This window comes from Lutra lutra, chromosome 1 (assembly GCF_902655055.1).
Source record: "Lutra lutra chromosome 1, mLutLut1.2, whole genome shotgun sequence".
Lineage (NCBI taxonomy): Eukaryota > Metazoa > Chordata > Mammalia > Carnivora > Mustelidae > Lutra > Lutra lutra.
The window spans coordinates 118819855-118836066 of NC_062278.1; the positions used below are offsets into that span (position 1 = coordinate 118819855).

The 16212-nt window shown below is 34.6% G+C and overlaps 1 protein-coding gene across 11 annotated transcripts in view; it reads left to right on the forward strand.

The window, feature by feature from the left end:
• Window positions 1-16212, forward strand: part of DLG1 (discs large MAGUK scaffold protein 1) — a 259278-nt gene that overhangs the window by 180450 nt on the left and 62616 nt on the right. For all 11 annotated transcript variants that reach the window (XR_007128143.1, XM_047733750.1, XM_047733758.1 and 8 more), the window contains one exon: window positions 3952-4108. Coding sequence is in view for 10 of the 11 variants with exons in the window: in XM_047733750.1 (XP_047589706.1) it covers window positions 3952-4108 (157 nt within the window). In the remaining variant the exon portion in view is untranslated. The remainder of the gene's footprint in view (window positions 1-3951; window positions 4109-16212) is intronic.

Genomic DNA, 16212 nt, shown 5'->3' on the forward strand with positions numbered 1-16212 from the left:
ATAGTGCCAATTATAGAAATAAAGAGGAAAAATAGTTAATGGCTTATCCAGTCTTTAATTTCTACATATTTTTCAAACTAAAAAATATGTTATATTGGTATCTTGATTGCTGTTCCCCATCTTTTTTCATTCTATATCTCTTCTTTATAAAAAAAGTCCATTTTATTGGACTTTTTTGGTATTACACAAGTCTGCCTGTTTTGTTTACTTTTATGTGAAAATCAGTTGGTTGATTACTACATATGCCTTCCTGAAACATGTGTTTTAGCACTCCCTTTTAATAATTACACAACTTTGTCCAGATATGAAGTACAAAAAATCTTTACCCTCACATTAGAAGTTCTCCACAATTTGACCTAAGCAATCTTTCAGAGGTTATCTCACATTACCAATTTTAAAAAAGGAAAAGAGGACACCTGGGTAGCTTAGTTGGTTAAGTGTCTGTCTCCAGCTCAGGTCATGATCTCAGGGTTGTCCTAGGATCTAGCCCCACTTCAGGCTCTCTGCTCAGCAGAGGAGTCTGCTTCTCCCTCTCCCTCTGCACTTACTCTCTCAGTCACTCTCTCTCTCAAATAAATAAGTAAAATCTTTTTTAAAAGTAAATAATATCAAATTATTAAAAAGGAAAAGAAATCCCAACATACAGAAAATTGATGATTCTAAAGTTCATTTTATTAACAGCTTTATTGAGAGATCATCCATATATCATACACTTATCCCATTTAAAATGTAAACCCAGTGATTTTTGGTATGTTACATTATTAATTTTTTAAGGACTCCTTTTTTAAAAAATAATTTATTCATTTATTTGACAGAGTACAAACAGAGGGAGCGGCAGAGAGATGGAGATGTAGACTCCCACTGAGCAGAGAGCCTGACGGGGCTTGATCCCAGGACCCTGGGATCATGACCTGAGCCAAAGCCAGATGCTTAACTGCCTGAGCCACCCTGGTACCCCCACATTATTAGTTTTTTTTAAATGTGCAATTCATGGGCATTAATTGCATTCACAGTGTTAGGCAATCATCACCATCTATTCCAGAACCTTTTTGCCACCTCAAACAAACTGTAGCCATTAAGCAGTAATTCCAAATTTCCTCTCCTCCCAGTCCCTGGTAACCTCTAGTCTAATGTACTTTGTGTCCTATACATTTGCTTATTCTGGATTGTTCATATAAGTATCATCTTAAAATTCTTTTGTGTCTGACTTCTTTCATTTAGCATGATGTTTTCAGGATTCATCCATGTTGTAGCATGTACCAAAACTTCATTCCTGGGGTACCTGGGTGGCTCAGTGAGTTAAGCGTCTGCCTTTTGCACAGGTCATGATCCCAGTTTCCTGGGATGGAGCCTCGCATTGGGCACTCTGCTTAGCAGGGAGCCTGCTTCTCCCTTTCCCTCTGCCTGCCACTCCCCCTGCTTGTGTGCTCTCGTGCTCTCGCTCTCTCTCTCTCTGTCAAATAAGTAAATAAAATGTATATTTTTTAAAACCTTTATTCTTTATGGCTGAATAACATTCCATTACGTGTATAAACCACATTTTATTTATCCATTCATCTGTTGATGGACCCTTGGGTTGTTTTTACCTTTTGGGTATTGAGAATAATGACCTGATAAATGTTGGCTTGCACTTTCTTGCATCCTTGTTTTCACTTCCTTTGGATATATACTAAAGTATGGAATTAGTGAGTCACATAGTATGTTTACATTTATGAGGAACCATTTGTTTTCTGTTGCAACCACACCATTTTACATTCCCACCATCAATATTTGAGGGTTCAGTTTCTCCACATCCTCACCAATACTTGTTTTTTTCTGTTCTATTTTGTTTCATAGCCATTGTAGTAGGTGGAATATATCTCATGATTTTCATGCATTTCTCTAAAGACTAAAGATGTTGAACATCTTTTCATGTGTCTGTATTATTTGAAAAATCAGAATTTATTTTCCTCTGAAATACTGTTGGATTTTAGCAAGGTATTTTAAATTATTATTTATATAAAATTTACATTTATATAAAACTAGTATGTATGTGTAGCTTTTTGCTTCATATATATATATATATATATATATATATATATTCTTTTTTAAGTTTACATATAGTATAATACTAGTTTCAGGTAGAATTTAATGATTCAGCACTTACTTACAACACCCAGTACTCATCACAGTGCTGTCCTTAATACTCACCACCCATTTAATCCATCCCCCCTCCCACTTCCTCCATATATGTTCTAAAGTAATAGAAACCCTATACTATAAGTCCATCATCCAACAGTGAAATAAAACATCAATATAGTGAAATCTCTTTTGTCCCCTGATCCTACACTGCCTCATCAAGTGAACTGTTTTCCTGAATTTGGATTTATTATTCCCTTTTTTCTTTTATATGTGCATGTGTTTAATATTTTCTAAACAATTTATTATTTGGTTTTACTGTTTTTGACAAAATATAATTTTGTTTATGTTGTAAGTGAACTGGCAAAGCTGAATAATGATGAAAACCTATGTATGACTGGAAAATGCCAGTTTAGGTGTTTAGCAAATGCTTTAAGTTAATTCCACATTATAAGGAAGGTTCCCTAAAATTCATCTGTTACCTCTGGCGGCTCCTCGTTGGCTCATTCAGTTAAGTGTCTGCCTTCAGCTCAGGTCATGATCCAGTGGTCCTGGGTCTGAGCCCATGCATTGGCCTCCCTGCTCAGCAGGAAGTCCGCTTTTCCCTCTCCCTCTGCCTGCAACTCGCCCTGCTTCTGCGCATGCTCTCTTGCTCTCTCTCGGTCAACTAAATAAAATCTTTAAAAAAAATAAAATTTACTTCTGTTAAGCCTTTTGTTACCGATAGCTTTTTGAAATGTTTTAGAAAAATCTAATTAAAATTTTAAAATATTTACCAAATATGATACATTCTAATTTCAATGATACTCTGTATCTCATCTGCTGGAATTTTCATGGTTTTACTGGAGGTATACATGGTATTCACACAACCATTTATAACTGGCAGCAAATATGAAACACTAGTAGTGGTAAGATGTATTCTGATTTCAGAGATTTTAAATAGGGGGTGGGGAAAAGTCTTATCTTAGAATGGATGAACAGCAGAGAGAGTTGGAAGGGTATGACTTAAGAAGTAAAACTATTTAATTATTTTATACAAAAAGTTTAGAGATGTGCAATTCAGCATTTGTGTAGCAACCCTTAGGTCCATGGTGTCTCTGGGATTGTTCTGGTCTTACCTTCATGGTTATAATATATATTTAAATCAGTAATGGGATTTTATTGTTCATTTTTTGTGTGGGGGTTATTTTGGGTGGGGAAGGGAACAGAATGTGCTTTGTTTTTGCTAGGGTCTATCTTTCTTTGGGAAATAACAATAAAATTTACCTTTATTTCTCAGAGGTCAAAATAGGGTCATAGCCTCAACTTAACAAAGAGGAATGAGATTGCTATGACTGGCTTAGGTTAGTCATGATTCATCCTTTTGAGACTAGAAAAAGGGCCTACGGACCTTTTCTAAGATAAAGGTTTATCTGCCTTTTACAATATCTAAGAAGTAAGGGCAGTGACTAATTCCTAGGTAATAAGATGTGTACAACCTCAGCTTTTCTTAAGTGTGTGTATTTCTTGAGTAGGTTCTTTATGTCATTATTTTTTTTAATTACTACAACTTTTTTCTCCTTTTTGTTTTAGTTTCATGTTTGTTTTTTAACAAAAATCATTGATTTTTAACATGTGTTTTTAGCTTTTATTTAAAATAAGAATTTTTCCTTTAATTTCTAAGCCTACTTTGTAGACTTAGAATCTCTACTCTTGTCTTGAAAATCTTAACTTTCATCTAGCTTTATTTATAATTTGATAATATAAGAGTTATCAGTAGAGAATTCTCACTGATAAAATATGAAGTTCTATATAAAATTTCTAAGGTGTTCAATATTTTTCTAATTTTTTTAGGGAACCTAGAAAAGTTGTTCTTCATCGTGGCTCAACAGGCCTTGGTTTCAACATTGTAGGAGGTGAAGATGGAGAAGGAATATTTATTTCCTTTATTTTGGCTGGAGGACCTGCTGATCTTAGTGGAGAGCTCAGAAAAGGAGATCGTATTATATCGGTAGGATATGTTAATCAAAATAACATTTTTATTATTATAACTATGACCTACTATTAGAAGTTTTGTTTTTTACATCCTAAAGTTGTGGGAGATATTTTGGTTATTTTCCTACCGTTTTGCAACTTAATTGTAGGATTGCAGTGTTGTCTGAGAACATATTCTATAGGATAGGTTTTCTTCTGGTATTTGACTTACATATAAGGGGGTCGGTCACTCTTTATAAATGTGCTCGAAGAAAGTTATGTATTCTCTATTTGTGGACTGCAAGGTTTTCTGTATGTTTACTTAACCTTGTTATTTATGTAGTACAGATCTTCTTTATACTGTAATTTGTTGTCTGTTTGATCTATTATTAAAAGATATTTTTTAGGCTTTCTGAAGTGATGGTGGATTTAGCAGTTTGTCTTTGCAGCAGTTTTTAATTTTTATATCTTTGAAACTATGTTATTAGATGCATCTAAGTTTAGAATCATTATTCCTTCCTGGTGAAGGAATTTTTTTATCATTATGTGATAATCCTCTTTATAATAATGGTTTTTACCCTAGAAGCTCTGTTGCCTGATATTAATATGGCTCTTTTGTCCTTGGTATTTGCTCATCAAATTATCTTTATTTCACCCTCACTTGTAAATATAATTTAGTCTAAAGAGCTAGGTTGACAGCTATTGTCTGTCAGTACATTGAAGATACTGTTTTATGCTTTCTGGGTTCTTTTGTTGCTATTTACAAAAAAAGATCTGCACTTTGTCTTGTTTGCAAGTGATTTGGTTTGGTTTTCTTTTTTTTTCACTGACTACTTTTAACTGACTACTTTTAAAGTCTCTTACTCTTTGGTGTAATACAATTTAACTAAAATGTATTTATGGCTAGCATTTTATTTATTCTGCTTGGGATTCATTGTGCTTCCTAGATCAGAGGAGTTCTGTCCTTAATCAATCCTGGAATCTTAGCCAGTATTTTTTCAAATTTTGCATTTCCCACATTGTGTGGATTCTGTCCTTCTTCAGTTCCTATGAGAGGATATTATCTTTCTGTTCTGCATATCTTTTAACCTCCATTTCATATTTATCAACTCTCTCTCCTTGTACTTAACTTCAGTCATCTGTTTTCTAGTTCATGAATTTTCTTCATCTGCTCTTTAAGCCAAAACGAATTTTTTTAATTTCAGAATACCCTTTGCTTTCTAGAAATTCTTTCTGGTCTTTTGTTTGTTTGTTTGTTTGTTGTTTTTTGGGGGGCTTTTTGTTTTTTGGTTTTTTTTTGTTTGTTTTTTCAGTTTATCTTGGTGGGTTTTGTGGATTCTTTGTTATTTACAGTTCCTAATATTCTTTTAGATTTTTCTTTTAAACCTATTTTATATTAAGTGTTATAAATAATAGTTCTGTTTTTTGAAGCTTACAGGTAGCTAATACATGTGACCTATGATAAATTGTTTTATTCTAAACTTTGCACTGTGAGTTTGTTTTCAGTAGTACTCAGTATAGTGATGGGAGAAAAAGAAAGAATAGATGGGGACGAGGGAAATCAGCCAAATACCTTACATGTAATGGCATCACTAGACTAGAAAAACTAATAAAAATTCTAGGAAGCCACAGACCAAGTCTTAATACCTGTCAGCTCTTTCTCGTTGGTCTTCACTGAATGCTCAGATGCAATAAACCAAAGGTTGGGAACCAACAGAAAAGAATTGAGAAAAAATGATTCCTGAATCATACAAGGTACCTGCTCAGAAATATAGGGGACCTTGGGCAGAAGATCTGTGAAAACCAGCCCTAGGAACTCTGTACTTGAGGTGTTAAGACATAAGAGTTGGGGGTGGGTGTGGCAGATAAGAGAGTTCAGAAAAAGCCTTCTGAGACTGTGTGGACAGAATGATATCTCCAAAGACACAGCAAGCCTGGGCCAGATCTTGAGAACAAAGAGAGCTTACCAGCAACTCAGAAGCTGGCAGCAGTTTTAAAAGCCAGCAATTCCTCTATACAACACTAAGTGATCCTGGTAATCTCCAGGATCTAGAGCTAGTACCCCATCTTACGTCCGTCCCTCAGGGGAAAAGGTCTTAATCATGCTCTCAAGAGAAGGCTCAAATGTTGAATTTATCAAACAGGGACTTGAAAATAAGTATGATAAAATCATGATGATGGTAATGATAAATACTAAAGAATATAGAGGTGAAAGTAGAAAATACGGATGAAAAGATTGGAGAATTTAGACAACAATATCTATACTACAAAAAAAGGATCACACGGAATGGCTAGAAATTTGTTTTTAAAATCTGTCATAAATGAAAATTTTATTTAAAAGACTTAATAGCACACTGGACTCAACAAAGGAAAGAATCTATGAACTTGAGCATAGGACAGACAGAGTTTCCAAACTGAAATGTAAGGGGCAGTGTGTGAAATTTGGGAAGAAAAAGCAGACCAGAGCATCCAAGATCTATGAAACAGTATCAGTAATGATGAAGAGACAATCTGAAAATATAATGACAGGTTTCTAAAACTGATGAAAAATACCAACCTACAGGTCTATGAAGCTCAGCAAACAGGACCTAGATATATCAGAATTAAAGTATTAGACAGCTACACTAAAGAGCATGTGTTAAAATCAGTCTTAGAAGCAACACATCTACATAGAAACAATAGAAATGACAACTGACTTCTCAATATTAATATCAAAATGCAAAGCCAACTGAGGGATATCTTTAAAGTGCTGAAGGAAAAAACTATAAATCTAGAATCCTATATCCAGTGAAATTATTTAAGAGAAATGAAGTTGAAATAAAGACATTTTCAGACGGACGAAGCTTAGAGAATATGTCCCTTGCAAACCTGCAAGAAATACTAGAAGAAATTCTTCTGATTAAGGAGAAATTATACCAGATGAAACCCTAGATCTGCAGAAGGAAATTAAGAACAACAAAGTATACCTGGATAGTTATAAAAGGTTTTGAAATTTAAAAAAAAATAATTGTACCTATTTTGTAAGACTATTAGCCATTTAAAACAAAAATAATTGCATGTATACTAGGGGTTATGACATATAGAAGTAAAATACAAGGCACTAGAACACAAATTGACAGGAAAAATGGAATTATACTAGTGTATCTTACAGCTTATGAAATGATAAAAATTTATTTGAAAGTGGACTGTCATATCTTATATTTACATGTCATTATTTCTGGAAGAAGCCCTAAAAATACTCCCAAGAGCTATAGTTTTAAAAATTCAATACAGGAAATAAAGTGAAATATTAAAAAAAAAAAATCCATGCTTCTTACAAACAAAGGCAGAAAAGGAGGGGAAAAAAGGGTAAGTAAAAAGCAATATGAAGATGTTGGATTGAAATCCAACTCTGTCGGAATCTACATTGCAGTTAACACTCTTAATTAAGATGCAGAAATTATCAGCTTGGTTAAAAAAAAAAAAACAAGAGGGGACGCCTGGGTGGCTCAGTTGGTTGGACAACTGCCTTCGGCTCAGGTCATGATCCTGGAGTCCCGGGATCGAGTCCCGCATCGGGCTCCCAGCTCTGCGGGGAGTCTGCTTCTCTCTCTGACCTTCTCCTCGCTCATGCTCTCTCTCACTGTCTCTCTCTCAAATAAATTTAAAAAAAAATCTTAAAAAAACAAAAAAAAACAAAAAAAAAACCAAGACCCAAATATATACTCTTCACTAGAAATTCTCTTTAAATAGACATATATGTTCTAAGTAATAGAGTAGAAGAAAGTATAAACTATACGAACAACACATGAAAGGTGGTGTGACATACTCCTTTGAGGCAAAATAGACTTCAACAAATATTATTGATAGATTTTTATAATGATAAAAAAACATTATTTCATTGTGAAGACATAACAGTGTTCAGTTTGCATGTGCCTAATAATTCTTTCAAAATACATGAAGCAAAAATTACCAGAACTAAGGAAAGAAATGGAAAAAATGTACAATCAGGTTGGGGATTTAAACACCTTGTTCCATAATTAATGGAATAAGTAGCAAAAGAAAAAAGAAATTTGTGTCCTTATCACTCATTATCTACAAAAATTAATTTGAAATGGATGATAGAACTAAATTTCTAGGAGAAAACATACAAGAAAACATACAAGTGAATTTGACTAAGATTTCTTAAATAGGATTACGGGGCTAAGTCAGTTCAGTGGTGAAAAGAAAGTCTTTTTTTAACATTTATTTTAGAGAAAGAGAAAGCAGGAGCAACCTAGGTAGGTTAGGGAGGAAAGGGTAGGTAGGAAAAAACAGATTGTCAAGCAGACTCCCTGCTGAGCACCGAGCCTGCCTCAGGGCTCAATCTCACAACCCACAGATCATGACCTGAGCCCAAATCAGGAGTCGGATGCTTAACTGAGCCATCCAAATGCCCCAAAAGGAAAATCTTTTTACATAAATGATGCTGAAATGACTAAATATCTATATAGAAAAATAACTTCAACCCCATCTTAGTCCAGATGTAAAAATTAATTCTACAGGGATTTTAAATCTAAATGTAAAGCCCAAACCATAATCCTCCTAGAAGAAAACGTAGGAGGATATCATTGCAATCCTGCGATAGACAGACAGTCTCTTGGACAAGATATATAAAATACTAACCATAAAAAGGGTGCATTAAAAAACCAAATTGGCAAGGAACAGAGTAGGAAAAAATATTCTTACTGCCTATATCTGACAAAAGACTTGTATCCAGAATACATAACCATCTCCCACAAATTAACAAAAAGATGAGGAATGCAGTTTTTTAAATGAGCAGAAGAATTAAACAGATAATTCACAAAACAAGATATATGAATGGCTTATAAGTACATGAAAAGGTACTTAACATGAGGCATCAGGGCAGTGCAAAAAAAAAAAAAAAAACCACAGTGAATGAAGAGGTTTGTCGGATTTGGGTAGTAGTGATTTAACTTTTCTGTATCTTGATTGTGACAGTGTCTACACAACATGTGCAGTTGTCAAAACTCTTTAACTGTAAACTAAAAAGATTAATTTATTGAAAGTAAATTATGCCTAAATAAAAGGAAATAGAGGTGATCTTTGAACAACACGGGGTTGAACTGCATGCATTCACTTATATGCAGATTTTTTTTTATAAATACAGTCTAGTATGCTAAATGTATTTTCCTTTTAAGATTTATTTATTATTTGAGAGAGAGAGTGCATGAGTGAGGCGAGGGGCAGAGGAAGAGGGAGACGATCAGACTTCCCACTAAGCTGAGACCTCGATGTGATGCAGGGGTGAAATCAAGAGTCAGACACCTAACCAACTGAGCCAGGTGCCCCCCTCCATGATTTTCTTAATATTTTCTCTATTGTAAGAATAAGGTATATAATATACAATTGGTAAGACTTTTAGTCAGCAGTAGGCTATTATTAGTTGAGATTTTGGAGAGTCAAAAGTTGTATGTGGATTTTTAACTGTGGAGGGCCAGCATATATTCCATATCCCACCCAGGTGAATGGCTTAAAAAAAAAAAATGACAAACATTGGTGAGGCTGTGGAACACTGGTAGCTCTCATTCATTATTGTTGGGCATATTGTATAGTCACTACAAGAATTTGGGGGGAAGTTGTTGAGAAATTAAACATACAACTAACCTTATCACCCAGACTTTACCCAAGAAATCATGTCTACAGAAAGAGTTAACAGAAAATTTTATAACAGCCTTATTAATAATAATTGAGATCTGGAAATGACTCAAGTGTCCATCAATAGCAAAATAGCTCAATAAGTTGGCGTACATTTATATAATATAACGCTACTAACCAGTAAAAAGTGACAAACTACTGAAACACAACATAGATAACACTAAAGAACATCACCTTGAGTAAAAGAACCACAAAAACACATACAGTAAGATTCCAGTTACATGATAATCATGAGTAGAAGACAATAATTTCTATTAAGAGAAGTCAGAGTGGTTGTCGGTAATCATACTGATTAAAAGAGGTACAGTGAGTTGGATGATGGAAAAGGCATATATCTTGTTAGTAGTTGTGGTTTCATGGGTGTATACAGTTGTTGAAAATTCTTTCAACTCAACTTCAAATTTTTACGTTGTTTATAATTTTATCCTGTAATTTAAATTTTGTAAATAAATTATAGTATATTAAGGACAAATTGGTGAAAAGGAATGAATTTGTTAAAAATAAATGTTAGATAAATTAGCTAGTTGTTTAGAGGAATAAAATTAGCTTAGAGCCTCACTTCACACTTTGTGTCAAAATAAATTTTCAGTTGGCTTAGAGATAGGTGCAAAAAATTCAAAGCAAAAATAGATTTTTTTTTTAATTGTCCATGTGGGACAACTTTATATGGGTCACTGACATACTGCTAGAGTATGTTAGACTGACCAACACAAACTCGTTCACGGAGAAATTTCCCAGTTTCAGCACTGAAAACCCTATGTCTGGAAATGCCTTTAGTCTTGATTTTAAAACTGAAACTCCCAGACACTCCAGGCCACTTGCTCACTGTAATGTGAGTGTAAGTTGCATATGGCCTTACGTTAGGCTATATGCATCAGTAGCCTTAAAATTTTAATGCTTACTAAGCTTCTTTAGGGAAGTAGCCTAAGAGCAGTAGGAAAAACCCCAGGAGGAAAATATGAAAAAAGATATTCAAAACTAAAATAAAAGCCTGTTAGGAACAAATTAATTTAACTACCTCATTAAACAAAATTTTGCTGTCTTCAGTCTTTATCTTGAATCAGGATCACTTGAAGGCCTTATTAAAAAACAGATTCTTGGAGCACCTAGGTGGCTCAGTGGGTTAAGCTTCTGCCTTCAGCTCAGGTCATGATCTCATGGTCCTAGGATCAAGGCCCCCATCAGGCTCTCTGCTCAGCTGGGAGCCTGCTTCTCCCCCCTCCCACCTCTCTGCCTACTTGTGATCTCTCTCTCTGTCAAATAAATAAATAAAATTGTTAAAACAAGAACAGACAAACAAAAAACAGATTCTTAGACCCTCTTCCCTGAAGTTTTCATTTCAATTTCAATATGACTTGGGTAGGATCTAAAATTCTATATTTCTAACAAGTTTTCATGAGATACTGATGTTGCTGCTCTGGGGACCAAACTTTGTGAACTACTATTCTAAAGACCATCCCTCTTATTGATGTTCTTAATGATAACCCATATCACTGAGGAAAGTATGAATAAGTTATTTGGGAAAGCATGGAAATAAATCCTAGGTTTTATAAATATTCTTTCTGATACATTTAATTTTGTTGAAGAAAGAAGCTTTTGAAATCAAGATTCATTACATATACAGAACACCTTAGTTTTCAGTATGGTATAAGTTAAGTATTCCCGTTATTCTAGTTATGAGAAGTGTGGTATAGAATACAATTTATATTTGCTGAAAATTTAGACTCGTAGACTCTTAGAATCAAAAGTGACCCAAAAGACTTCAATGAAAATTCTCTCCTCTGTAAAGAAAGTGAGAAAAGTGGCCAGAATTGTTAGGATGAAGTTGTTCGGAACTCTAGAATTTAACCAAAGGCTTTCAGCAATTCAGGAAGTTTATTCAAAAAAACAAACAAAAAAACCCCTAAATCTTCATGAGAGTGAGCTTTTGGAGTTTTAACTGGCTTAATGTCTTAAGTTCCATCCTCTGCTCTCCATGATCACATTAGCCTTGAGAAATAGTCCACATTTATAGTGAAATCAGTAACCTCACAGACATTAGAGAGCAAGATGGGAGTAGAACTTTCAGAACCTCTTTCCCAGAGAAGTGTCATAATTTGACCTGTCTGGTCATTCTTTAAAAACCCATTTGCAAGGCTCTCTGTTTTGACCTGCATCAGAGCTCCACCAATGCAAAAGCCTTTTTCCCTGGGGTACTTGTTGAAACAATTATAGGCACATTATGGCTGCCTGAGACATTGGATAATACTTGAAGCAAACAGTACATTAACCAAAACCTTAAAAGGATAAACTGGGGAATGAGCTCTCCATTAAGGGCTTTGAAAAACTCTGACATATTCCTTGGAATCTAGGGAGACACATGTATGTTCTGGACACTACATACTCAGAAAAGATCTGAAAAGGTCCTAAACTCTCACCTCTGACTGACCATGAGGCTCTGTGTGGACAGGAAGTGACAATTAAGGCAGAGTTATCAATTTCCTAGCTGTGTTTTGAAGGCATTACCCAACATGCACACAGAGCCCTTCAGCAAAGAGTCCAGACATTAAAACAAAATCTCTTTCCAGTCATTAACTGACCACCAAGCTAACCAGGCAGTGACTTCATTGGCAAACACATCAAAAAATACAAATTTCATTGAAATTTTACCAAAACCAGGAAAGTCACCAAAAACCAACTATCATTAGCAGCAACAATAACAAGCCCTGGGCAGGAGGACATATCTAATTTCTGGAGTTGCTACATTATATTATTTCAGGTGTCTAGTTTTCCACAACAAAATCATGAGACATGCAGAAAAACAAAATAAAGCCCATACACAGGCAGTGGGAACACAATCAATAGAAACTGTCCCTAAGGAAGTAGAATATTGGATTTAGTAAACCAAGACATTAAATCAGGTATTTTAAATATGTTCAAAGAACTAAATAATGAAAGGAAAAATAAAGAAACTATCTCAGCAGGCAGAGAATACCAATAAAGAGGTTTCTATTATAAAAAAAAAAAAATAGAAATTCTGGAATTGAAAAATACAGTAACTGAAAAGCAGAAGTGCTCTAGACAAACTCAACAACAGCTGTGAGCTAGCCAAAGAAAAAAAACAACAAACTTGAAGATATATATCTTGAGATTATGTAGATGAAGAACAGGGGGGAAAAAGGAATGAAGAAAAATTAAGAGCCTTAAAGATTTGTAGGATATCATCAAGTGTATACCATATACATAATGTATATAATATATACATAATGAAGTCACAGAATGACAGGAGAGCTAGGAAGATTGAGTAAATAATGACTGAAAACTTGCAAAATGTGATGAAAATCATTCTACACTTCTGAGAAGCTTAGTGATGAACTCTAAGTAGAATAAACTTGAGATCCGTACCATGCATATATCATAATCAGACTGTCAAAAGACAAATATTGAATCTTGATAGTAGAGAGAAAGGATTCATTACATACAGGAGATCTTCAATAAGATTAACAGCTGATATCTTGTCTAAATACATGAAAGCCAGAAGACAGTAGGATGACATACTCAAAGTTCTGGAAGAAAAGAAGTTATTTTCCGAGGATTCTATATCCAGGAGCAAAACTATCCTTCAGAAACAACAAATCAAGACATTTCCAAGTAAACAGAAGCTGAGGAAGTTCATCTCTAGTAGATCTGTCCTGCAAGAAATACTAAAGGGAATCCTTCAGACTAAAATAAAAGGATAGTAAACAGTAACTTAAGTCCATATGAAGAAATAGAGTGTTGTTAAAGGTAACTACATTGATAAATGTAATACAGTATAAGTATTTTTTTTTGTTTGTAACTCCTTTTTTCCTGTCTGATTGAAAAGACAACTGAATAAAGCAATAATTTAAATGTGTGCTAATGGGCACACATTTTATAAAGATGTAATTTATGTGACAACAGTATCACAAGGCGGGTAGAGGTAGAGGGCACAGAGTTACATAGGAGCAGAGTTTTATACAGCAATGAAATTAAGAAAGTAGAACTTGTGTTAATTATAATCCAGAGGAACCACTAAGATAAATAACTGAAAATATAGATAATAAACAAGAGTGTTAAAATGGTACAGTAGAAATTATCTGTTTAACAAAAGAAGGTAGAAGTATAGTAAAACTGAAAATATAGATAAACAAGGGTGTTAAAATGGTGCAGTAGAAATTATCTGTTTAACAAAAGAAGGTAGAAGTATAGTAATGAAGGAACAGAAAAGATATCAGACATGAAGAAAACAAATAGCAAAATAGATGACACAAATCTTACATTTTCAATAACTACTTTAAATGTAAACGAATTAAACGTTCCAATTAAAAGACGGATATTGACAGGGTAGATTTAAAAAAACAGGATGGTGGGTGGGGAGGCACCTGGGTGGCTCAGTCAGTTGAGTGTCTGACTCTTGGTTTTGGCTCAGGTTACAATCTAAAGGTCATGAGATCTAACCCTGTGTCAGGCTCTGCACTTATTGAGGAGTCTGCTTGAGATTCTCTTCCTCTGCCTCTACCCCGCTGCATGTGCATGCATGTGCTCTCCCTCACTGTCAAATCTTTAATAAAAACCAGGATCCAACTATATGCTCTGTATGACAGACACATTTTAGATTTAAAGACAGTGGTTTACTTTTCAACAAAGATTAAAAGGTTAGAAAAGATATACTATGCAGGCAGTAATCAGGAAACATCTGGAGTGACTACAAAGAAAACTAAGATAAAAACTAAACATACAAAGAAAACTAAGATAAAAATTGTTACTAAAGACAAAGTACATTTTATAATGTATATGTCCTATAGATTACATATGATATAGTATGTATTGTATATATTATATCATTGTTGATGAATTTCTAGAAAGACAAACTGTTGAAACTGACTCAAAAAGAAATTGAAGGGCACCTGGGTGGCTCAGTGGGTTAAAGTCTCTGCCTTCAGCTCAGGTCTTGATGCCACCATCCTGGGATCGAGCCCCACATCGGGCTGTCTGCTCAGCAGGGAGCCTGCTTCCCCTTCCCTCTCTCTGCCTGCCTCTCTGCCTACTTGTGATCTCTGTCTGTCAAATCAATAAATAAAATCTTAAAAAAAAAAAAGAAATTGAAAATCTGTATAGGCCTATAACAATTAAGAAGACTGAATTGATAAAACATTTCACAAAGGCAAGAGCCCAGGACCAGATGGTTTCACTGGTACAGTCTACCAAACATTTAAAGAATTGACACCAGTCATTCACAAACTTCCCAGAAAAGAAAAAGGCATAAAGAGCACTTCCCAATTCATTCTAGGAGGACAATACTGTTTTTATCAAACCAGAGAAAGACATAATAGAAGGAGAAAACAACAAACCAATGTTTCTTACATCCTTATAGATATAACCACCCCCCCCCAAAATTGCAAACTGGAGACAGAAGGATAAAAAAACATTATATATCAGCATAAACATATACACCGTAACCAAGTGGACTTTATCCAAGAAATGAATGGTTGGTTCAGCATTAGAAAACTAATCAAAGTAAGCACTATATTTATAATAGAGTATAGACATAAATGACACGGTCATCTCAATAGACACAGAAAAAGCACTTCTCGAAACCAGCACCATTACATCTTTCCCTCTAAGATCATAAACAAGACAAGGGTGTGTGTGTGTGTGTGTATTTACATGCACACAAATGGAATGTTACTCAGCCATAAAAAAGAATGAACTCTTGCCATTTCAACAACATAGAGCTAGAGAGTATTATGCTAAGCATAGTAAGTCAGAGAAAAACAAATACCAGATGAATTCACTAATATGTGGAATTTAAGAAACAAAACATGATCAGAGGGAAAAAGAGAGAGGCAAACCATAAAACATTCTTACCTATTGAGAACAAACTGATGGTTACCAAAGGGAGGTGGGTGGGGGATGGGTTAAATAGGTGATGAGGATTAAGGAGGGCACTTGTGATGAGTACTGGGTACTGTATAGAAGTATTGAACCATTAAATTGTACACCTGAAACTAACATTACACTGTATGTTAACTAACAGGAATATAAATAAAAACTTTTGTTTTGTTTTGTTTTGGTTTTTTTTTTTACAATGCTTAATTGTTATAGATGACATCAATGGAGCAATTGGTGAAATTGAGTAAATTCTGTACATTAGTTAGATACACTGCACCGATTTTAATCTTTTTTTTTTTTTTCGGTGTTCCAAGATTCATTGTTTATGCACCACATCCAGTGCTCCATGCAATACATGCCCTTCTTAATACCCACCACCAGGCTCACCTAACCCTCCTCTCCCCTCCCCTCCAAAACCTCAGTTTGTTTCTCAAAGTCCACAGTCTCTCATGGTTCATCTCCCCCCTCCGATTTACCCCAATTCACTTTTGCTTTCCTTCCCCTAATATCCTCCATGTTATTCCTTATGCTCCACAAGTAAGTGAAACCATA